We start from the raw sequence: 24,365 nt of genomic DNA on the forward strand, positions 1-24,365 counted from the left end.
ATATTTAGAAGCGTAAATAGAAAAAGTCTCCGGACTAAATTGTGACGGTTTTATCATCAACAACCTTTCAATTTCTTAATGACTTTGGAAGGGCAAACATTCGGAAACATTCTGTACACGTTTTTTCGAGTTATTTACCCTTAGAACACTGTCATTAGACCCCCTCCCTCCACAGGCACAAAACGCCATAGCAACGTCTATCTGACATCCATAACGTTAGATGAACGTTATAAAGCAACTTTGTGTGCCACCTGGATATAATCTACTGGTCAAAACAGCGATGACAAAGGGATCGAAGTAATGATACTGTCCAATAGGAATCAAACTTGGTTGGATTTATTTCACTTCTTTAAGATACGAATTGTTCTTTCTAAAACGTCACTATCAATAATTAATTATACATTGATTAATTTAATGGAAAAAATTCTAATGACTTTCGATAATTTTTCAGAAATCTTTCGGCAATTTAATTCCTCGAAAGTTTCTCCCCTACAGTAATTCAGCATACTAACCTTCAGTGAAACCTGTCGATCCAATATGCAAAATAACCGGGCTACCAAAACTCGCAAACCGGAAAGACGATTCCAAACCCAGACCACTGTTATCTTGGATACGGGCTTGATCCGGAACTGGAGGTCTTGCAGTATCAAGACACGGGACCATACCAGGTTGGTCAACGGTAGACACAGCTTGTGGTTCACATCCCACCATCTCCGGTGTGGCTTGAGCTCCAGTTTGGATCGGACCAATAGTTTCCGGTGGTAGTAACTTATTTTGCTCGGCAGGAGATATAGCTTCGGGACCGTGATGCTCAGCTTGAATTTCATTTCCTGCGGCATCTTTTTGATCAGAGTAATGTACGAAGTTATTACCGCTTTTATCAGTACCTTCCTTAATCTTGACAGTTTGTTGGGACCCTCCTGCGGGAGGTAGCGGTTGACCAGAGACCACTGACCCTGCGGAAGGTAGTGGTTGGCCAGACACCACTGAAGGAGGTGGTTGTTGACCATTGTTTAAAGGTTGAGGTTGTGATTGAGTATTCAATTTCGGGTTGAATTTCTCTTGTTCTGTCATTGGTTGATTTACTGGCGCCAGATTGGCTAAAGCACCCGACTCGACAAGTTTTTGAACTTTAGAGGGAAGACGATCTTCCAATGATACACCAGACACGTGTTTCGCTTCTTGAGGAGATAGTTCGTCATTGTTATCAGCTTTTGATGAATCTGGCGCTTCTTTATCATCTTTTGATGGTTTTGGCTCGCCATCCTCTGCTTTAGATGGTTTTGGCTCGTTATCCTCTGCTTTAGATGGTTTTGGCTCGCCATCCTCTGCTTTAGATGGTTTTGGCTCGTCATCCTCTGCTTTAGATGGTTTTGGCTCACTATTCTCTGCTTTAGATGGTTTTGGCTCGCCATCCTCTGCGTTAGATGGTTTTGGCTCACTATTCTCTGCTTTAGATGGTTTTGGCTCGCCATCGTCTGCTTTTGATGGTTTTGGCGCCTCATTCAAGAGTGGTGGTTCTTTATCAAGGCTAACCTTATTTGACGTTTTATCATCACCTTTATCACTATCAGAAGATCCAGTCAATTTCGATTCTTTGTCTTCAGATTTTTCCTTCTGATTCTTTTCTTCTTCTTTACTCTTATCACCTTCATTTTTATCTACTTGTACATCTTGTGTATTGTCCTTTCCTTCTTCATCGTTATTTAGAGTTTCTGAAGGTTTATGAGCTACTTCAACAGACTGTCCAGAATCTTCTTTCCCCGATTTATCCTGTTTCCCCGATTTCCCAGCATCTTTGAAATCTGGTTTCTTATCTGTCTTCGGAGCTGATGCACCATTATTGTTGTTCTGATTCATCTTCCCGCCTTTTTGAAACTTCTGCTTTAAATCATCCTTTAGACCGCCATCATTTTGAGTCAGTGCATCACCGTGTTGTGTTAATTCCAATCCATCCCAGCTCGCGGAAGATGAGTCTTTATAATCTCCATCTTCTTTTCCCATGGACGGTGTATCAGCGCTCTCAAATTTCAACAATTTATCCAAATTAGGTACTGGCTGTGGGGAAGAGCCACTTGGAGAGACAGCTGTGTTTGCTAGAGGTTTAGTATCTGGCTCTTTGGTGAAAGATACGGATGCAGGATCTTTGCCATTAGCTTGGTTCTCCATCTCCTTGATCTCTGCTCCCTCCATCGTATCCACTCCTTGTTTCTCTAAAGCAGACACTAATAGAGCGCCATGGTGTGCCATCTCTTTCTCTGTTTTCGATTTTGGATCAGTTGGTAGCCCAAGGCTGTAGGCACCATCAGGTAGATTGGTATCATGAAACTCACCACCTAAACTCTCCATTTTCTCTTCGGTATGAGCTTTGGATTCATTATTCTTAGGTGAAGTAACATTAACAGTTTGATTTGAGCGACGAGCATATCCCTTTGATTTCGTTTTAGCAGAAGTATAAGCAAGAATTCGTTGTTTATTCATGATACTTGGCTGGTGCGTATCATCTGTGGAGGGTTTGACTGGATTATGAAAACCTCTAGCAAAGCCGGTCAAAGCTTCAGCAGGCGATTGAATCATTAGTAGAGCAGAGTTATTTGTTTTTCGCCCAAACACGTTCTGAATCATTTTTCCAACTTCATCTTGACTTTGTCCGACCGATTGAACATTTTCTGAGCTCGTATTGACTTGCTTGGTTGATTTCAATAAATTTCTAGTCGCGCCTACAACATTTCCCAACTGCTGCACTTCCACTACATTTTGCTGACACTGCACTTTATCTCTACCGTTGCCTTGACAACCAGCATTAGAGCTAGCAGCGTGATGTGACATATCAAGATTGGCCGCTTTCAACTCATGAGACGGTGGTGCGTGTGCGTTACCATGGAGACCGTCACCATGGAAAAAATTATGCGCGTGGCCAGCAGTAGCGAAACGATACCCTTCCATGTTACCATGACTACCACCGTTTATATACCGGCCACCTTCTCCGCCTTCCACATGGTGATTTGATGCGTAATGGTCCAACATTTCTTCGTGTTGTTCACAAACTGATCCATCGAAATGTCCTTCTTTAACGTTCTCTTTGTATTTGCCAGCTTCGTTGCCTTCGACTTTGTACCTAGAAGAAACGATGGAGAAAGGACCATTGATTTGTTGTCTTTTTTTTTAAATTTAAAACTCGTAACAAAGACAAGAATTTAACAGATATCGTCCTGAATCTTGACCGCCACATCTCGAAATAGCTGAGAATTATTTTTTAATTCTAAATTTTACTGGCATTACTGGGAGTCGATTTGATACCTCATGAATACCAAGAATTTTCATGGAAAGTCTCTTGTATCTCCTTAACCATGGCGTTAGAATATAGAGAAACCGAAACTCCTACCTAGCAACAATGATTGTGCATGTCATGTGATTACGAACAGTGGTTGCCATGCCAACACCTAGTTCAGTGGATGCGTGCCAAATGAGTTGCGTAAAATCACGTGTGTATGTGTTGTCCTTAGGCTCTTCATCAAAATTATAACCACGCTCACAGATTTGTGAATACCTGTAATTACAAAAAAATTGAAATGGTATATCGATGAGACGACAATAAATGTACAGGCCTTTGACAAGTTTCCCGGCAAAATTCCGAGTTAAGTTTCAGAGGTACGTGTAATTTAGTTTCAAGAAAAAAATGCATGTTCATTTACAGATTAATTCACGGTTCCTATCTCAAAACGGTCTCAAAACCCATCTTCTTTCGAACCAATCACATGCTATTACGAGATGTTACGAATCCTAAGTGTTGCCCTATCAAAAAACACCACTTAATAATATAATACCCTTCGGCCTGCAAGATGAGAGTTTTTCATATTTACACTTGTTCTTTCACCATACTATCTTATCCAAAATCTTCTCATACTAAATTTTATTTAGCTGTCAAACAATGTTAAGTTATCTAAGGAAATCAATTCACTTCTCATCACCTTTGTCGTTTTGAAAATGCGAAAAACTTACCATTTCCAACTAGCCTCTGATCCTGTCCTCAAATGACCATGTGGATCACAGTCCATATACAAGCTCTCCCCAATCCCCTTTCTAGAGTCTTCATCCGACGCAATTAAAACACCATTATGTTTTTCAACGATCTCAACAGCATATTCTTGAGCACTTATACTGAGTGAGCCACTGAGTGCAATTTCTTGTGATAGATGAATAGAACGGTATAGATTGTGGGAGAGCATCATTGAATCTGCAATAATGTGAACTTCAGCACATAAACCTGGAAACATTGAAAAAGTTGAGATTTTGTAATTTATATAGAATAAACGCTTTTTTTATAAGAATATACTTTACTGGCCAAAAAATTTAGAATATGCTAAGAAGATTACCATTTTTTTTTATCGTCTCTTTTATTTCCAAAACATTTTGGTATATAATCATAAAAGTATGTAATCATAAAATAGTCTCTAAGTAGTATTTACATTTAATAAAATAATAAAGAGCCCTAATATATCTAAGTTTTCGTTTTTCAAATATGTACAAATGGAGTGACCGGTATAGATCATAGGGACAAAAGCGGTCACTAGGGGAAAACAACACTCATCTGTTACGGGGCCTATCCGCAGGTGAGGATAGCTTCTACCCAGATTACACTCGGTCCGGACTGTGGGAATCTCCCTCGTAGAAGACAGAAAAAAAGCTGAAAAAAAGGAATCACCTAAATGAATAAGGCTAAACGGAATGCGAATTGGAGCTAAATAGAGAATCGCCAAAAATGTAAACAAAGGAGAATGAAGGACTGACGAATGCTTGATAAATTGAAAATTGATTTAGCACTGATTTAGATTTAGGGAATAGCTCAAGTATTAAAGTTTAGTATCCTGTCTCTAAGCAGAAAATTATCTTGTATAAACTTTTTATTTCAGCTTCAAGGATTTCCTTTAATGAAATCCTTTTTTCATGTAGATGCCAGTTTTGTATACAGTCATGAATCAAGTTAAGCTTCTCAGTGTTCCAGTTTGCGTCATGACTTACAGGGGAGATTGATGTTGTTGTTTGACGATCAAGAAAACAGTTAACAAATTCTTTATCATATGCCATGCACGTATCTGCGATCCTTGTTTGAGAGTGATAGTCGACTCTTGCTAATTCGAACTTGGACGGGGAACCGTATTTGTTCGAATTAAGGGCTCTGACCATAGTCGAAAAAATGATTTTAGTATTTGAGCATAAAAGTTATGTTTTAGGTTCTTTAACACTTTTAACAAAGAATTGCCTTTATAAATTGCTTTCTAATCAAATCCCTTAAGAGTAATTAAGAACTTAATTGCAAAAATGACGCTATGAACTTTAAAAAGACGTTAATAATATGTTGCATTACCTTCTTTTATAAAAAGTGCTAAGTTTTAATGGGTAATTAATCTTTTTGTTTCGAAGCTTTTTGAAATTGTCTGCAAAGAATTGAACTGTTTAAATTTTTCGGAAATGTTTTCTCAATTAATGCATCAAAAGTTATGGCTGTTTTTCTATGAAAAATTAGGATCAAAAATTGGTCAAAAAGCACTATTTTCAATATTTTGAGACAAATAAGCTTTTAGAAAAATTTTCCAAAAATATATCTTTAGTTGGGTAAAAGATACACCATCTACCGCAAAAGAATTTTCAAAATGTTTTTTCTTCGCCGAGAATAAGCTCCTCAAAGTTGAAATACTCTTCTTCGCAAAAGTCTTCATTTTCTTCTTCATCAAAATTTTTCATTGCGATTCTTAAATTTTCAGACTCAAGGATAATTGGCCTAACAGAAAATGTATAAGATGCCACAGTTTTGTGTGCTATGGTCAGAGCCCTTAAAGAGAGATTCGAATTTTAGAAAGTATTTTGAATAAGTTCGAATAATAGCAGTTCTTTTGTATGTACCAAGCTTAACGCGAAATTCATAATTCAGTTTTTTGGAAACTGGATTTCTTATCATCTAGATAAAATTTTAAGAATATGACAAAACTGAAAAAATTAAAAACTGAAACTATTTAAAGGTTTTATTTTTAGATAAGTGTTCACGTTTCATATCAGACACGTATTTCATACACCCCCGTCTCTGTGACCCAGTGAGATCCACCCCACTGGCCACCCCAGTGAAAAATATTTCCGAAAATGGCCCATTTTTTCACCCCACTAGATAAATCACTCACCCCACTGGAATTTTGTAGCTGAAAATGACCCCCTTGAAAATAACGAAGAAACCACACAAACCCCACTCAAAATATTCTGATTTTGATGTACCCCAGTAAAAATCTAATTAAAGTATTAATATCCATCAGATCATGAAAGTTCGTAAATTAGTGTACGTACAGCGGTACAACAATGGGTAAGCAGGGGGGACACAAATTCCCAAGGCGGACCCTCTCTAACGCGAGCGAAGCGAGGGCGCAAATTTTTCAACAATCTTAGCGCTTTTACTACTAAAAACCACCAGCCTTACTGTATTGCTAATAGGCAAGTATGTGTTGCACAAAATCGGGCACAAAATCAAACATTGACAATTTACTGGCGAGTAAATCTTAACTAAAATGCAACCAACTATAACTCAGAGCTACTACGTTTTCAGATAAAATACCCTAGTTGTTTTAGAAAGCTGAGGCCGAGAGCTTTCCAACTGTACCAAAGTTTTTGCTTAAAAGCCATTTTTAGAGCCAAAATATCGTTATTTGAAAATTGATTTTTATCGAAAAAGACTTGGAAAAAACGCTAGTTTCAAAATCCAGTGCGCTGTCGAAGGGTTAATAGAAAATGGAACATAAAAATTTGACATGAACATATTTGCCTTAATTCATTTTATTTTGAATTTTTTAAAGTTACAAAATTTGAAGAAAAAAAGGAAATGGTTTTAGCCAAACAAGAGAGTTGAAAATCAAAAACTTTCCTATATCTTTTTGGAAATTTTAGGTTCATTACGTCTCCTTTACTATCAGAGGAACGTCCTTAGATACTCCACTTTTATTTTATCTATACAACAGTTGAGTCTCTAGTATGACTCAACTTTGAATCATTCTATTTTTTGGTTTAGAAATTAAACTTTTTTAATTTTTCTTGCTATTTGGTAGCAAGATAAAAATCTCTCGTTTTTTCAACTTTAAGAAAAGAAGGGCATGCACTAAGATTAAGGTCAGATTAAGGTTTCTGTATAAAAAACATTAAGAACAGGGGGAGGTCAGGGTCCAGGATACCAACCCAGGGCCCAAAAACCTGACTTTTCGAGATTTGAAAGTAGTAGACACCACCACCCCCTAAATTGGTATCAATACCAACTTGAAAATCCCAATTTTCTAAAAAAGGGGGGACCCATCCCCCTAAATTGGTATCGATACGAACTTGAAAATCCCAATTTTCTAAAAAAGGGGGGACCCATCCCCCTAAATTGGTATCGATACGAACTTGAAAATCCCAATTTTCTAAAAAAGGGGGGACCCATCCCCCTAAATTGGTATCGATACGAACTTGAAAATCCCGATTTTTCTGAAAAAGGGGGACCCACACCCCCTAAATTTACAAAAAAATGCAAGAAGTTATATGCATAAGATACTGCATACAAGGGACGCTAAACAGAATCTGTGGATGTTTTTATTCAAAGAACATTCCTCTTATTAATCATTTATATTATGTCAGGGGCCGCGTCACCGGGGGGGGGGCACCCGGCCTTGTCCCGACCAGATTATTTCAAAGTAAAAAGAAAATTTACTAATCAAGCCAAATTTTGTTTAATAACGTTAAAACAGACCTGTTTTAGGCGATCTAGAAGGGCTAAAATTCAAAAATGGTGGGGCCTCCTTCGTCAGTATATCATGGCCCTATCACTTTCAATTTGTCATTTTTGAAAAATCAAAAAGTTTTAAATTAGTCTCTCTAAGGGTTGGTTTTCGGAGGTCCCATCCGCACATACCCCTCATTCGCCAACCCTAGTACCCCCCCCCTGCCGGATGAACGTTATATACAGAAAAATTTTATCGCGACTAAAAAGTTCTAAGATCTGCTAAGACTTGATTCAGTTTGTTCAACTTTAGTTTTGAATGAATTTTGGTTGATTGAAAGGATTGAGAGCAGCAAAAGTTGCATAAAAATTTAATTTCAATTATAGAATGAAGAATGCTTTTATATGGAATCAGGGTATACAGGGGTATAGTGTAAACGATTCAAATAAGTTTTTATACTTACATTATACAACATTTTAAGTCAGATACCAATTTCAAATCCAGCAAAAATTAAAAAAAGGGGACCCACTCCCTCATTTTGGTATCGATACCAACTTAAAGATTCCCTAATTTTCAAAAAAAGGGGGACCCACCCCCTCATTTTGGTATCAATACCAACTTGACTTTTTGAAATTTGAAAAAAAAAATTGACACCACCCCCCGGCCCTGGGTTTGGTATCTGGATCCTGACCCCCCCTGTTAAGAAATGAGGTAATTTTTGTATCTCTGAGAAAAATTTGAAAACTTTTACTTGGAAAACGTGACTCGAAATTCCAGTCAATATTCCAAAAAGGTATGTTATTGGGATTTGTCTCTGAACCAAGAATCTTGTTGAACTCATCAGAAGACAAAATAGTTTTTTTAAATAGGTAATTTGCCAAGAAAGATGGATCTGCAAAATGCCTAGTCTGAGACTATTTTAATTCTTTGAGTTTTTGTGACATCGCCAGAGGAACCCAGTAGCAGTGGCGAGTCTAGACATAAATATGGTAATATTTTCTCTTCATCTATGATTCTTTCTACAGTGATTAGATGTGCGAGTATTCTTTGAAAACTCAACCTCTGGTACTCAGGGTACGTTCTACCATTAGTCGAATTCTCTGCCTTTGTCGCCTTATCAAAAAATCAGAGCTCTGTAACTTAGGCATTTCCCTTGTTTTTGTAGATTTCTCTCAGATCTTCGACTCTGTCGACAGAAATTAAATGTTTGAAATTCTGGAACTCTATGATATTCCCCCAAAAATACTATCCGGCATCAAAGTTCTTTACAACAACTCATATTTGAAAATACTTGCTACCGAAGACGAGACCTCCCCTTTCGAAATTCTGGCAGGAATACTTCAGGGTGATACTCTTGCCCCCTTTTTGTTTATCATTGTTGTCGATTACATTTTACGTGTTTCAGTTGATCCTTTAACAGACAAGAAAGTGCGGCGCGCGCCATTCTGCTACATTTCTCACAGATACTGACTTTGCCAATGATATTGCCTTGCTCAGCCAATCTATCAAATGTGCGCAAGAATTACTCTGCGCCCTTGAACAGGCTTCAAATTGTGTATCTTAATGAATCAAAAAGTGTGAGCAAAATATTTTCTGCCCAGGAAAATCAAAGTATTCGAACTTCAAATAACTTTTCTTTAAAACAAGTTGATGATTATAAATATCATACCTTCTTCTCAGAAAGATTTCGAAGCTCTTAAAGGTTTAGCTTGTGCCACCTGCAACAAGCTACTTCATTCGATTTGGTCCTCAAACCTTGCCAATGATCTTAAGCTGAAAGTTTTCAAATCGCTCATCGAGCCAATATTATTATACGGGTCAGAATCCTGGACTCTTTCCAGGAAGCAAGAAAAAAGGCTTGACGGAACATATACGAGTCTTTTGATGCGGATTAAGAATTTGTCCTGGAAAAATTATCCCACTCTTCGACAAATCTACGATAATTTCTCTCTCGGGTTTCTGCTGTTTTGGGGAAACGCAGAACCCAGTTTGGTTATCACTGCTAGAGAGCAGATAAAGAAGTTATTCATCTCTCTTTCTATGGAAGCCCCCAACAACCATTCTATCCTTTCCAGACGTTATCTCCCGAGACACTGGATTATGTAAGGAAGACCTGAATACAGCCATGCGGAACAGGAATGTCTGGAGGGAAATGGTGAATATTATGATGACTAACTACTCTTACTTCACACAAAAAATTGACTAAAACTTCCCCTCAACCCAGTGAAAATCGAGGAAAGATTGATCATCCCACTCAATTTTTAGAAAATATCTTGCAACCCAGTGAATTTTAAATTTGTCACAACCTACCCCACTGGGTTTTTAACGTGGGTGTGGGCACAGAGACAGGGGTGTGGACATTGTCTGTATATATTGTTACAGTATATTATACTGATAAGCAAAATGATAAGCAAAATGATAAGCAAAATGATAAGCGTTTTTCTTTCCCTATTTCTGACCAATCCTGCTCCACATCCGTGTCAATCCAATGTGAAAAAGGGGGGGGGGTGCCGCCCGACTTTCGAACTTTGGACCCTTACCGGGACTAAAAAGGAGAAAACAAAGGAAAATTTTGGGAATTTTACGACCCTTAGCGGGACAATTTTGACCAATTTTGACCAAATTTCGATCTTTCAGGGGGTAAAAAGTTGAAATTTTCCTATTTTTCCGACCCTTAGCGGGACTTTGGAAGTCCAAAAAAGGTACCCTTTAGGGCGGCACATACCGTACCCTCCATTTGCCTAAGTACCCCCCGGGCTACCAATCAAAATAATCGAATTGCACAACTGTGTTCTTTGAAGATTTGCTTTTCCTCTTTTTGCAGGGTGATTACAGCAGGGCTATTACGGATTAATCACCCCTTATATTTCTAAGCTAAATGTAATCAGCCAAATAATACTTTTATAACGACAATTCTGCTTAGTTATTGTTGTCATAACAACGACAATGGTAACGAAATGTGCTCACAATTTGTTGCTTTAGCGCCTTGATGTTTTTTCCCTTCTTGGCTTTGATGCAAACATTTTTTGCGTGTTTAGCGTAATTCATGATAAAGCGAAATTAATTTGAGGCGTGATGATTTGTGATCATGGATATTTTCGAATTTTTGCCATTTTTGCATGATGAAATTTAGCAAATTCCAATAAATGGACTTTATTTGATTCTAAGCACCTAGAATACATCTATATTCGCCCTCTACAATCTGCTTTGAAAGTTAAAGTCTATTAAGTCTGATTAGCATCTTAATGATAAAAAGAACTCGTGATAATGGAAATGCTTAATTATTTCAGCATTTATCTGTAAAATGCTAAGCCGGCATTCAGATTTCAATTGAAAGCGATAAAATGTAATCAAACGATTAAATTAATTAACGCAATGTATTGACAATGACTTCTTTCAATCTTATACACGCTTTTTTTTTATAAGAATAGTGTACTTTGGTTGAGGGTGAGCATTATTCTTATTTTTCTATTGTTCTAAACAATAGGCCTATTGTTTTAAACCCGAAATCTGACCCTGATATTCTTATAGAAGTTATTCTTATAAAAGAAAAAGCGTGTACACCGGAAAAAAAGCATCGAGTTCGAACATGATTCTGAGGAGAAGGTTGTCGCGTGTGTTTAACAAAAAATGTAAGAAAATACTCTAGGAGCTGAGTTAGGTCTCGTATGCACATCGGCGTATAGTAATTTTTTCTTTTGATCATGAAAGTATAGTCCGCGAAGAGTCAGAAAACGTGTGTGCCGTTATTTGGATCAGGCTCAAATTTCCATAATGGCGGATTTTAGATTTTCAACCCTTTTTAGGTGGTTCTATTGTTTCGCGATTGGATAAAATCTTGAGTGAAAACTTTTTCACTCCCTATCGTGAAAATAAAATAACGCGATTGACAGGTTGATTGCGCGATAGACAGTGTTATTTATAGATGATCATTTCACGATAGCTAAAAATAGCCTAGTGGACGGCAGGCTTAAGTATTTCATATTTAGTTTCCTCTCTGCTTTCCTTTTAGATTTTGACTATTTTCTACATTTAACCTGTATTCTTGTGATTTTGTCAACAGTAATTTTGTACAAGGTTTTGCTAGTTTTGCCTTTATGTACTTGTTTCTAAACTAGTTTTTTGTTTACTTTCTAGCTGTAAATATACTGTCAAACCGTGACCGTTTTATTGTCCAGAGTTCGTCCTCGCCCAAACAATCATCGTCATCGAAATCATTTTCCAATTTTTTACTCATTTAAAATGAATTGGAAAAATCGTTTACACGACTTCTTTTCAAAACTTAATGGATCTTCTCCTGGTTAGGTCCTTTGTCTTAAGAGGTACCCAAACCTACCTCTTGTAACAATGGCAATAACGTGGGGAAGATCGATTATCTTTATAAAAGAATTCGTAAAAGTGATTTTGAGCTTTTGTTTCGTTTATGTTCTGAATTGTTATCGACAAAGGGAGTGTTAATAAATTCTTCCCTATTGTTTTTACAACAGTCATTAAAAAGAATTAACTTCCTTATTATTTTCATGACGTTAAAGTTATTGAGAATTGTTTTTTGTAAAAGTTATTCATAAAAGATGTCTCATGACAATTAATGTGACACAGATAAACATTGCAAATTTAGTGAAACACACACAAGAACTTATTCTATAGAAGTGGTACGACTCGATACTTTTTTTCCGGACACCCTGTACAGGGTGTCCCTAATAAAAGTATCGAGTTTGAACATGCGATTGAGTAGAAAGTTTTAAGTGTGTATTCTCAAAATTGTATTTTAAGCTCTCCCTCTTTTTTCTTGTCATTACGTAACAATAAAAACATACTCTGCCTGTTTACAAATGTAACGAAATTACGATCATGAGAAAAACGCAACAATTAAAACATGTTTGTAAAGAATCGTATGTAAAACTACCCCGAGAGAATTAATTTTGATTTTTAAAGACGTACATTTATACAACAGGGGAATAGTAAAAAGGGCTATTGATTAATTTATACGTTGTAACTACACGAAATCTGAGGCTGCGATTGTTTTAATTTTAAAGTCTCTTGTTCTTATAAATATGTTCTTAAAGTTTGCCTAAATATAATCTGTAGCTTAGAAATAGTTTACACGTTTTTTATAAGAACAAACTATATAAGAACATAAGGCTTCGATGGCCTAAAAATTAATTTAAGAACATTTCAAGGCTTTGAGGGCTTAAAAACACCAAAAATAGTCACAAAATGGTGAAAATAAGAACATTTTAAGAACATTTTTAGGCTTGAAACCCAAAAAGTTAAGAACATCCCAAGGCTTAAAAGGTTTTGAATGTTCTTATAAAAAAACGTGTATTCACTGATTGACTTTGAAAATCATGAAAAACTGCAAAAAAAGTCCTTTTTATGGTCAACTACCCACAAAAGTAATTAGCTGTTTTTTGACTGAATTAATATTTGTTGAAAATATATTTTCAAAGTGAAAATATATTTTCAAAGTGTTGACGCTTTAAGATAAAAGATCTCAAAGATTCTTGGATTTGAAAATTGTTAACATAGTACTATCTTACAAGCAGCTGATTCTATTAAATAATAAAGAGTGTCACATGACTAAACAATGGAGCAAGCCGATGCTGATTGGCTCAAAAAGCGTCACTCCACTTCATGGATATGCATTGTGTATGCATTTGCTATTGGAATGGAATATTCGTGCATTTCGACATCTCTCTTATATTATCTGAAAGAAGATTTAAAATTGGAAAATCCTAAACTATGGTATAGTGTTATTATGTCATTATCAGCTGCGTCAGCATCGATTAATGCCGTCATTAGCGGTAAACTATTTGATAAGACCAGAAGATTGAAATTATTTATGTTAATTTTTACAATGGTTACTTTAGTTGGTAATCTCTTGTATACGTTACAAATTTCAGTTTGGTTTTTGGCTGTTGGTAGATTTTTATGTGGTTTATGTGATGCTGCTCAACCTGTTATTTCTGGTAAGCTCTTCATTCTTATACTCATTTTTCATAGTGTGCAGAGGGGTCCAGCCTACAACATTTTTCAAGGGAGGGGGGCTAAGGAAAATAGCCCCCGGCTAAATTCTAGAAACATAGCCTTCACCTTCACAAAGCAGAATATCAAAGAAATTTTGCATAAAAATCCTCAATAAATTTTTGCGTGACAGACAAAAACTTTTTCAAGAGGGTTAAAACCTTCCAAACAGCATAGATTTTTAACATAATTTAAAATTTAACGTAACCTATAATGTTACCTATCATCTCTGCCCCTAGCTCTATTACACAACACTTATTTTTGAAAAATACAGCCCCCAATCAAGCAAAAATGGTTTAGTCCCCCCCCCCTAAGCTCAGGGGGGGTGCATTATGCTATGTTTTAGATACGTAAAACTGTTTAAAAACAACTGACCCAAGAACGTTAAACTAATATATTAAGTGGGTTAGTTTACGCGAAGATTATATTGCACGAGTTTCGCAGCTTTTTTACGAAAAATCGCGAAATTTAATGCTCTCGAAAATTTGGAAACCAGAATTTTTTTTACAAAAAGGCGAGTTTTTGTGCTCCTTTTAAAATGAAAGAATGTAGTTGAAAAAGGGGCAGATTCGAAAATAAGTCCCACGAAAATATCTGCTCTAAAATTTATCCACTTGAGATAGCTAATTAAGCCTCGTCACTTCATATTTTTTTTACGAAATTTTCAGGCTTTGATTATTTTAATAATCGTCAGCCGTGCAAAATTACTCGAATCTGATTGGTTTAGAGGAGTGCGATTAATCGTTAATTGCACTATTACCACTTTTTGCACTCTTCGGCGGGGGAACACTTTTGTCCCCTTATTCTTTTTTCTCCCAAGTCCTGTGTCAGAGACTTTTTTTTACTATATAATAAAAAACAAAGACATTTTTTTTCTTCAATACAAAAAAGAACAAAGAAATTTTACGTTACAATAGCTTCTTTTAATTGAAAACAAAGAAAAATTACACTGCAATGTAACGTAACAAAGGAGAAAATACCGTAATTTGCACGAGTCCGAAGGACTCGTGCAAATTACTATTTTCTCCTTTGTTACTCGTGATTAATCGTTAATTGCACTCCAAACCATACGATTACTAGTACGAATCATCCAAAAACTTTTGAGATATTTTACTATAAAAAATATTTTTGGTTTGAGGCTCTGGATTAACTTTGATTCAGAAAAGTTAGAAATTTTCTGTATCGGGATCACTTTTTATGAGTAGAAAGAAATAGGGGAGAAAAATAGCAAATCATATAATCTTGGTTCGAAACTTTTAAACACAAACTTTATAAGATGGTCGAAAATTCTTGAAGCCTTTGGTCTTAATTTTACCAATTTGTCAGTATTTTTGTGCAATCCCCCAAGAAGCTGGGCGGTGTAGAGTACAATGAAGTGTAAGCCCGAAGGGACTACCAAAGTTCATCCTACCAAAGTTGCGTGGCCTATCGCGCCCCGCCCAGTTTTTGCACAAATGCTAGATTGAAACTAAAATTTTCAGCTAGATTTCGAAAAAAATATCACTCGAAAACAAAGGAATCGCTAGATTCAATCTGTCGTCAAAAATACGGCGCATATTTTAAGGCTTCACTTTTTCTTGCCTGAGAAAGGTTAGAGATTCACTTCTAGCCATTCAGGCTTATACTTCATTGGTAGAGTTCATAATAAACCCTTAATATTTTGACCATTTTGACAATATTATGTTCTTATATAGTTCTTATAAAAAACGTGTGTGTTCTATTCTCTTTTTCAGGTGAATTTTCAAGACTATTCAAAGGACAAGAGCTGACAAAAAAATTGTCGCAGTATCAAGCTTTATACGCCGTTGGTTTCGTTATGGGACCAGCATGTCCTGTATTATTTGGTAAAATTAATATTCAAATAACAGAATGGTTGGTTTTAAACCAGAATAATTTTGTTAGTATTTTCATGGCACTTGTTATGTTGGGCATGATTCCTGCCATAACTGTTGGCGTTCACGACTTAGGCAAAAAGGAAGATATTTGCAACAGAGAGCCTGAACATAGCATGAATAACTTCACTGCCAAGGACATTGTAATGAATTTTGACTTAATATTATTGATTATCAGCTCAGCATTAGTCAATGCAATAGCCTCTATAGTAGAGCTCAACATCAACTTAATGGCTAGTGATTGGTATCAATGGTCATTAGATCGACTCAGTATCACAACTTTTGTATGTGTTTTTGTCTACATAGTCTTCATGCTTACTGTGGCTTATAAAATCATTGACACTCATCTTAAACTCATATTTCTGTTAGTGTTCTTGCTACATGCAATGTGTGTTTTAATTTTAATGCTACCTAAACTGTACCCGATATATAATATTTACTGGCAGGAAATACAGATGGTTGTTAGCATATTATTGAACTCTGTCACTGGATTGACTATTGCAGTTTTAGCAAGAGCTCTGTTATTTCAAATGGTACCGCCTGATCATGCTAGCTTCTCGGATGGTTTCCGGAGCACAGTGACACGTGTGTTTTCTGTACTGGCCTTTTTCGCAGCTTCATGGATTTACGAGAACACTATATATGTTTCACCCGTTATTGCTTTTGTTATGATCTCAACCTTCTTTATTCTTGTAAGTCGAAGAATATATCGTCCATGTACGTGATAATTCATGATATGCACCATTGTGCAATGTCTTCCACGGACCTAACAGCTGATTGGTTGAAAGTGACGTATTGACTGATTTTACGTCACTTACAACCAATCAGCCATTGTGTCCGTGATGTAATGTCAGAAGATATTGCACAATGGTGCATATCATTGTGGTATCATTGACATGCACGAGGGCTGTTTTAAAGTAGAAAATATTTAGAATTTTATGTATCTATCTCCTCTAGTCTATATCACAGATCGCAATAGATATACATTCTTTATAGGTCAGCTTATTACCACCTGATGGTGTTCTATTGTTGCTTTTTGACAAGTAGCAAAGTATTTTTTAACTATTTAGTTAGAGGATGAACAAGAGCCTATATCTCGTCATACACGCTTTTTTTATAAGAATACACTTTATAAGATAATGCTAAGAATATCACCATCATGGAATTTTGCTACTCAAGCTAAGAATGCCATTTTTAGAGCATTTTCAATTATAAATTGTCAATTACCCCCAAGTACCATAAGGCTAACCCCTTTCACAAAATGTCATTTTATGCTTAAGACGTATGTACTAAATTTTAAATCTAGTCTGAATTAGGATCGTAACCTAAGAATACTGTAAGAATATTTTAGGATGATTTTCTCAAAAAGGTTAAGAATATCCATGATGAAATGGATTTACACCATTCTTATAAAGAAAAAGCATGTACACCTTCACATGCCTAATTGTAGATTCCATTTCATGTGTCTTTATTATTAGATATCTAAGGTGTCCTTCTTTTTCAGTCTCATTTTTAACACCCCTGTGTCACGGACCCACTGGGACCCCATCCCCACTGAAAAATTTGGTAAAAATCTGGTTCCCGGTGGGAAAATACCCTGGAATTTCAGCCCCACTGGGAAATTGACTTTGATTTAATCCCCACTCGAAAATCAATGTCTAAAAATTGCACTCCAAAACCATCCCCACTGGATTTTTTAACCTTGGAACAATAAAATATCTATCCCCGTTGGGATTTCGATAGGGATTTTTATCCCCACCGGGGCTGTGAGACAGGGGTGTTTTTAGCCCTCTTTAGTTTCTTTTTGGGGGTCTACCTTGTAATATAGATTTTAGTCTTATTTTCATTTTAATATTTTAGAGAGTTCATGTATCTGTATTTTTCTGGGACGGAGACGGTTAGCTTTTGATTTGTCTAGATCCTGATTGACTGAGGACGACGGTAAATAAGCACTTTCACCGTCCTCGATTTTGCGGGTAAGAACTGCGAGTTATTCCAAATAGCCTTAGCAACTCTACCGTCCTCAAAAGTGTAAATTATATTTAAAAAAAAGAAAAAAACAAGCTAGATGCTGAATGGACCTACCTGATGATGAAAGTTAGATAGCAATGCAAGGAGAAAAATGAAAAAAAATCAGTCAGAAAACATAGCGTTTAGCGAAAATGCATAACGCAAGAAATTCATCATTGATTGATGGTAGGGGGATAGGGAAGGGTTGTAGGGAAAAAATAAAAAGAAAGTTCTGGTCGCAAAAATTAGTTTTATTGACAATTGAATCATGCTTGATGGTGAGCATTGTTATCAATAATGTTTTTGTGTGAAAAACATAGAAATATAAGGAAAAAGTCCGATGAAAATCTGCAAAAACGGCGATTTCCGGCATATTTCCGGCATTTTCGGCCGGAAATGAATTTTTCTCACAAATCTGACTCGGCCATGTTTTGGCGATTGCTAATACACATCTTTGTGCAAAAAATCAGAGAAAACTATTGATGAAATCTCGAGAAAATGCCAAAAAAACAGTTTTTCCAGCATATTTCTGGCATTTTCGGCCGGAAAAGTACGTTAATTGAAAATCAGGCTCTGTCATATTTTAGGTATTGCCATTTTGCATCAGTGTGCAAAATTTCATGAAAAAATATAAAGTACAGCTCGAGAAATTCAAGAAATACCGTTTTTCCGGCGAAAATAGGCTGTTCCGGCGATTTTTTCCCGGCGATTTTTTAGAAAGTTCCGGCTTCAAAAATCACTTTTATTGACAATTAAAAAACCATGCTTGATGGTGGGCATTGCTACAAATAATTTTTTTGTGTGAAAAAAACAAACGAAATATAAGGAAAAAGTCCAATGAAAATCTGCAAAAACGGCGATTTCCGGGATATTTCCGGCATTTTCAGCCGGAATAGAATTTTTCTCAAAAATCGGACTAATCCATGTTTTAGGCATTGCTAATACGCATCTTTGTGCAAAAAATCAGAAAAAACTAATGATGAAATCTCGAGAAAATGCCAAAAACCGGTTTTTCCGGCATATTTCCGGCATTTTCGGCCGGAAATGAATTTTTTTCGAAAATCGGGCTCCGTCACATTTTGGGCATTACCATTTTGCATCTTTGTGCCAAAAATTAGGAAAAACTAATGAGCCAATCCCGAGAAAAGCTAGTAACGAACGGACGAACGAACGAACGAACGAACAGAGGTTAATTTATAGGACCTCCACCGGGGTAGGTCCAAAAAAAAGAACCAAAAGCAGCTTTTGTTACCTAATCTTATACTGAAAATGTATGGAAGGATTGATTTATTTAATTAAAGTAATTTATATTTGATATTCAATGTCATCTTCAGCAAACATCTAAGTTAATTTTCTTTTTCGAACGCGTACCCACCCATTCCGGTTATTAATTTTCGAAATTTTTTCCTATTCTTATAAAGAGTCCCCCGTTTGTTTATTTTTGAACATATTCGGAGCCTTAGAGTACCCTTTATTAGAAATGGTAGAACTGTATTCTTGCGATAAAATTCTAGTGTACCCTTCAACTCAGTCTTTCTTGATAGGAAAGTATAGATAGAGAAAGCCTTAAAAGAACTTATTTTAGTACTCTACTCAAATGTTTCTATGACTTTTTTTCTAATTAAAAAAACTTCAAATAAACGAATTTATAATTTCCTAATTTAGCGTTTATTAAAATGTTTGTACTCTAAGGTCGTCTAAGGTTACATACTAGGTCAAAGTGTGGAAATCAAACTAAAACGAACAAGCAACATGCTGAATGGACCTACCTGATGATGAAAGTTAGTTAGCAATGCGAAAAGTAAAAAAAGTAAAAACAATCATTAAGAAAATATAGCATTTAGGGAAAATACACAACACAATAAATTCATCATTGATTGTTGATGGGGGGGGGGAGAGAGAAGGGTTGTAGGGAAAAAACAAGTAATACTTTAATGGACCTACCTATTTATAAAACGAATAATTAGAATTTAATGGAAGTAATGTATAATTTTAAATTTCGATTTATATATCTATTGGAACGGAGAAAGCAATTAAGAAACGCATCGATGTTTAACGGTGAAAGAAAAATAATATCGACACTTTAATCAATCATTCAGAGAAAATTAAAACTGAAGTAAAACGAGAAAATCTCAAAAAACCGCTTTTTTCGGGACATTTCCGGTTCTAGCGGCCGGAAAAATTTCTTTTTCGAAAATTGGGCTCTGTCACATTTTGGGCATTGCCATTTTACATCATTGTGCAAAAAATCATGAAAATCTGTCGAGTATAAGTTGAAAAAATGAAGGAAAACCGTTTTTACGCGGTCCGGTTTTCGGCTGTTCCGGGCGATTTTTAAGGAGTTCCGGATTCAAAGGATGATTTTTTTGGAAATCAAACGATGCTAAGTTTTGGGCATCATCATAAAGAACATTTTTCTGTAAAGAAACAATTAAATAAGTTGAAAAAATGTGACGGAAATGTGAAAAAACGACGATTTCCGGCACACGGTTTTCGACACCTTTTCGGCAGTACTAATGTGCATCTATGTGCAAAAAATCGCAAAAAACTAATGATAAAATCTCGAGAAAATCTCAAAAAACCGCTTTTTTCGGGACATTTCCGGTTCTACCGGCCGGAAATATTTTTTTTTCGAAAATCGGGCTCCGTCACATTCGAGGGTTTATAGTAATGCACCTTTGTGCAAAAAATCAAACGAACGTACTAACGAACTAACTAACGAACACGGGTTAATTTATAGGACACTACCTTAAGGTAGGTCCAATAAATAGGAAGTTCTGGTCGCAAAAATCAGTTTTATTGACAATTGAATCATGCTTGATGGTGAGCATTGTTATCAATAATGTTTTTGTGTGAAAAACATAGAAATACAAGGAAAAAATCCAATGAAAATCTGCAAAAACGGTGATTTCCGGCAACCGGAAAAATTTTTTTCTCAAAAATCGAGCTCGGCCATTTTTTGAGCATTGCGAATACACATCTTTCTGCAAAAAATCAGAAAAACTAAAGATGAAAATTCGAGAAAAAGTCAAAAAACCGGTTTTTCCGGCATATTTCCAGCATTTTCGGCCGGAAAAAAATGTTTTTCGAAAATCGGGCTCCGTCACATTTTAGGTATTGTCATATTGCATCAGTGTGCAAAATTTCACAACACTCATCCCCCCTAGCAAGCTAGCCCCCAGTATTTCGTAAAACTGTTTAAAAACAACTGACCCAAGAACGTTAAACTAATATATTAAGTGGGTTAGTTTACGCGAAGATTATATTTTTTACGAAAAATCGCGAAAATTTGGAAACCAGAATTTTTTCCAAAAAGGTGAGTTTTTGTGCTCCTTTTAAAATGAAAGAATGTAGTTGAAAAAGGGGCAGATTCGAAAATAAGTCCCACGAAAATATCTGCTCTAAAATTTATCCCCTTGAGATAGCTAATTAAGCATCGTCACTTCATATTTTTTTAACGAAATTTTCAGGCTTTGAATTGCTTCTCATAACAATACATGGCAATTTTGTCCTCTAATCATTCCCATACTTCCCTATAAAGTCGCAAGTTTCAATCAAACACCCTTATAAACGCCGTGGATTTGCAAGGTATAGGTCAGGATTTTAACACCTTACTCAATAAAAAGAAAGAATACAAGGAAAAGAACTTCGGAATAGAATTCAACCTCAAAAAGTCATTGCAAAAAAATCAAGACTTACCGTGTAGTCCATGGATGACGTTGATATCATTATTTCCGATATGACAATCGTGTTCATTCTCTTCTTTACCGCCCTTTCCACCTCCGCCACCGCCCATATTTCCTCCATGTTCATTCTTCGGTTCTTCCACAGCTGAATGTTCACCTTTACCATTTTGAGGTTCTGGTGATTGTGCTACTTTGGAGTTTTCAGCTCTGGTTGGCTCTGGTGCGGCTTGTTGTTTAGAGTTTCCAGTCTTGAGTGGTGCTAGTGATTGTTCGCCTTTGGAGTTGCCAGCTCTGGTTGGCTCTGGTGCGGCTTGTTGTTTAGAGTTTCCAGTCTTGAGTGGTGCTAAAGACTGTGCTTCTTTGGAGTTTTCAGCTCTGGTTGGCTCTGGTGCAGCTTGAACTTTTGAGCTACCAGTCTTGAGTGGTGCCACTGTTTGTTCGCCCTTGGCTTTGTCAGCTCTGGTTGGTTCGGGTGAAGTTTGCTCTTTTGAGTTTCCAGTATTTAGTGGTGCTGGTAATTTTTCTTCTTTGGCTTTATCAGCTTTGGTTGGCTCTGGCGAAGCTTGTTCTTTGGAAATACCAGCCTTGAGTGGTTCTGGCGATGATTGTTGTTTAGAATTACCAATCTTTTGAGGTTCTGCAGATTCTGCCTGATTTGAATTAGATTCCTTAGATGGTCCTGGTGAGCCTGAAACGTCTATTTTGTTGGATTTGGACTCTTTTGGAGGCTCTGGTGACGAAATCTCCACCACCCCACTTTCATCGTTTGAAGGTTCTGGAGATTGCATCTTGTTAGAATTATCTTTACCAGGACTATCATCACCAGTTGGTTTAGATTCTCCAGATTCCACATTCGGTGCTTCTGCTTGCTGTTGGGTTTTAGAATCTCTATTACTTTGACCACCAGCGCTGTCTTCAGAAGCCATCAAGCCTTTATCCAGACCTAATTTATGTGCTTGCTCAGACACACGGTTAACAATCTCGTTGACAAATTGATTTGGTAATAATGGTTTCCCGTCTTTGGTTTTCGATTCTTTTGCCAACAACGTTAACTTCTTTTTCATCTCCTCAATGGACACTTGATTATCTTTATCACCTTTTTTCCCTGACTTTAGTTCATTGACTTGGTCTTTCGATGGCCCATTCAAATTCTTATCTTCAACAAAGATTCCCTTATCAGCATTCATTTTTGATCCATTTTTACCACCCTCAGCTTTGGAATCTACACTTTCTCCATAGTCATAATTTGTGTCTTCCTCCTTACTGTCTTTAGATTTGTCGCCATTTTCATTGAAATTGGACTTAGAATTCTTGTCATCACTTTCTACAGGGCTATCTTGTGAAGAAAGATGCATATTCCCAGTCTCAGCTGCAACATCAGATCCTCCTTTATCACTTTCACTTTTCCCATCTACGTGCTCCCCAAATCTTTCATCAATATCTCCCGATTGAAATTGACCAGGTGCCATTTCTTGTGTTAAATCAGAAAGCCCTTGTCGCGTAATTACTTTCTGTCTTGAAAATCCTTCTTGTGGACCTATGTTCTTTTGAGTTTTATATTTCAGAATATGATGCTTCTCATTGGCATCTCCATCTTGGAATTTTCCTGGCTCCATCAAATGTTGAGTGGAATCTGAGGAAGATCCCGAAGAACTAGAAGATTCTTTATAAAAAGGTAAATCTTCTTCATCCTCTTCAAGGTTTTTTATTTTCTTGATGTCTGGTGGTTTAGAAGGGCTATTGTCTTCAGTCTTAAAGCTCTGTTTTGATTGGCTGTTCTTGCTACTTCCGTTTAAATTGTCATTGTTCTTTTTTGTGTCTTCAGTTTCTTTGTGTTTTGCTTCAGATTTTTGTTGTTGCTTTTTATTCTTGGGTGAAGTTGAAAAACTGACTTTTCTGTATTGTTGAGTTTTTGATAACGGTTTTTTACCACTTCCCGACGAAGATTGTTCCCTTTCTTTTTCATCACTGGCTTCATGTAGCTTAGTGTCATTTTCTTTGTTTTCTCCAACATTTGAAAGCCTAGCTTTAGAGGGTTTTCTCTTTTCCCTCCCGTCAAGGGAAGAGTAGCTTGGTGTTTCGTTCTCATAACCTGATGAGCTCTCTTTTTCTTCTTTCTCTTCAGTGTTTGAAGAATTTTCATCGGTTGGAGCAAATCTCTCTTTTCCTTTCAACCGCTGATTCTTTGACTTTTCGAATTTCTCTTTGTCAGAAGAGTTTTGATCTTTCAAATCTTCCTTTTCATTTTCAAAATCATCAGCATAATGTTTTAACAACTTATTCTGTTTCGATGTTGGTTTCAATTTCTTCCCGTCATCCTCTGCGTGTGATTTCCCAGAATCCTTAGAAGTGTGATGCTCATTCTCAGAATAATGTGCTTCAATTTTATTTTCAAAAGCACTCAGCATCGATTCTTCCTTCCCCTCACCCATATTCGCTTCACCTTCGTCCATCAAGCTCGATTCTCCTTTATGATGAAAATGCTTAGCAGAGCTCCCTGGAGACATTCCTTCTGAACCATGTTTCGTAGAAGAATGAAATTGTTCCTCATTGTCATCAAAGTCTTTAGCTTCTACATCCGAGTGTTCTTTTCCCTTGGGATGGTGATGCCAATTAGATTCAGTCTTCATAATCGAATATTCATCATCTAAGCTTTCTTTATCGTTGAATTTCTTATGATGTTCCTCCTTCTCTTTGAACTCACTCAAAGGTTCTTTGGCGTCTCCAGCACCAGGACTCTCCTCTTCTTTTTCTTGGCTTTCACCAGCATCGCTTTCAGCCTTCAAATTCTTGTTCGTCTCCTTGTATTTCATAGACGTTGGAACCTTTATATTTTCATTTTCTGGATTATCGTGATCTCTCATATCGTCTCCGCTATCTCCTTCCCCTTGAGGTTTTCTGTGTTTCGTCTCAGAATTCTTCTCAGAATCTTCATATTTTTTCATTTTCATAGACGTTGGAACCTTTATATTTTCATTTTCTGGATTATCGTGATCCCTCATATCGTCTCCGCTATCACC

At 36.5% G+C, this 24,365-nt stretch overlaps 2 protein-coding genes across 2 annotated transcripts in view; one reads left to right on the forward strand and one right to left on the reverse strand.

Annotated features, from left to right (window-relative positions):
- LOC136801102 (uncharacterized) overlaps positions 1 to 24,365 on the reverse strand; it is a 58,805-nt gene that overhangs the window by 13,426 nt on the left and 21,014 nt on the right. Inside the window, exons 15-18 of the mRNA XM_067057725.1 lie at positions 21,359 to 24,226; positions 4,003 to 4,267; positions 3,386 to 3,550; positions 513 to 3,118 (exon numbers count right to left, since the gene is read on the reverse strand). Of these exons, the coding sequence (XP_066913826.1) occupies positions 513 to 3,118; positions 3,386 to 3,550; positions 4,003 to 4,267; positions 21,359 to 24,226 (5,904 nt within the window). The remainder of the gene's footprint in view (positions 1 to 512; positions 3,119 to 3,385; positions 3,551 to 4,002; positions 4,268 to 21,358; positions 24,227 to 24,365) is intronic.
- On the forward strand, positions 13,472 to 16,441 carry LOC136801160 (uncharacterized). The gene is made up of 3 exons (XM_067057787.1): positions 13,472 to 13,478; positions 13,637 to 13,702; positions 15,491 to 16,441. Exon 3 carries the CDS (start codon positions 15,574 to 15,576, stop codon positions 16,372 to 16,374), a length of 801 nt encoding a protein of 266 aa, XP_066913888.1. The 5' UTR covers positions 13,472 to 13,478; positions 13,637 to 13,702; positions 15,491 to 15,573; the 3' UTR covers positions 16,375 to 16,441.

The sequence above is a fragment of the Clytia hemisphaerica genome, unplaced genomic scaffold (genome assembly GCF_902728285.1).
Source record: "Clytia hemisphaerica strain Z4C2 unplaced genomic scaffold, Clytia hemisphaerica genome assembly, whole genome shotgun sequence".
Classification (NCBI taxonomy): domain Eukaryota; kingdom Metazoa; phylum Cnidaria; class Hydrozoa; order Leptothecata; family Clytiidae; genus Clytia; species Clytia hemisphaerica.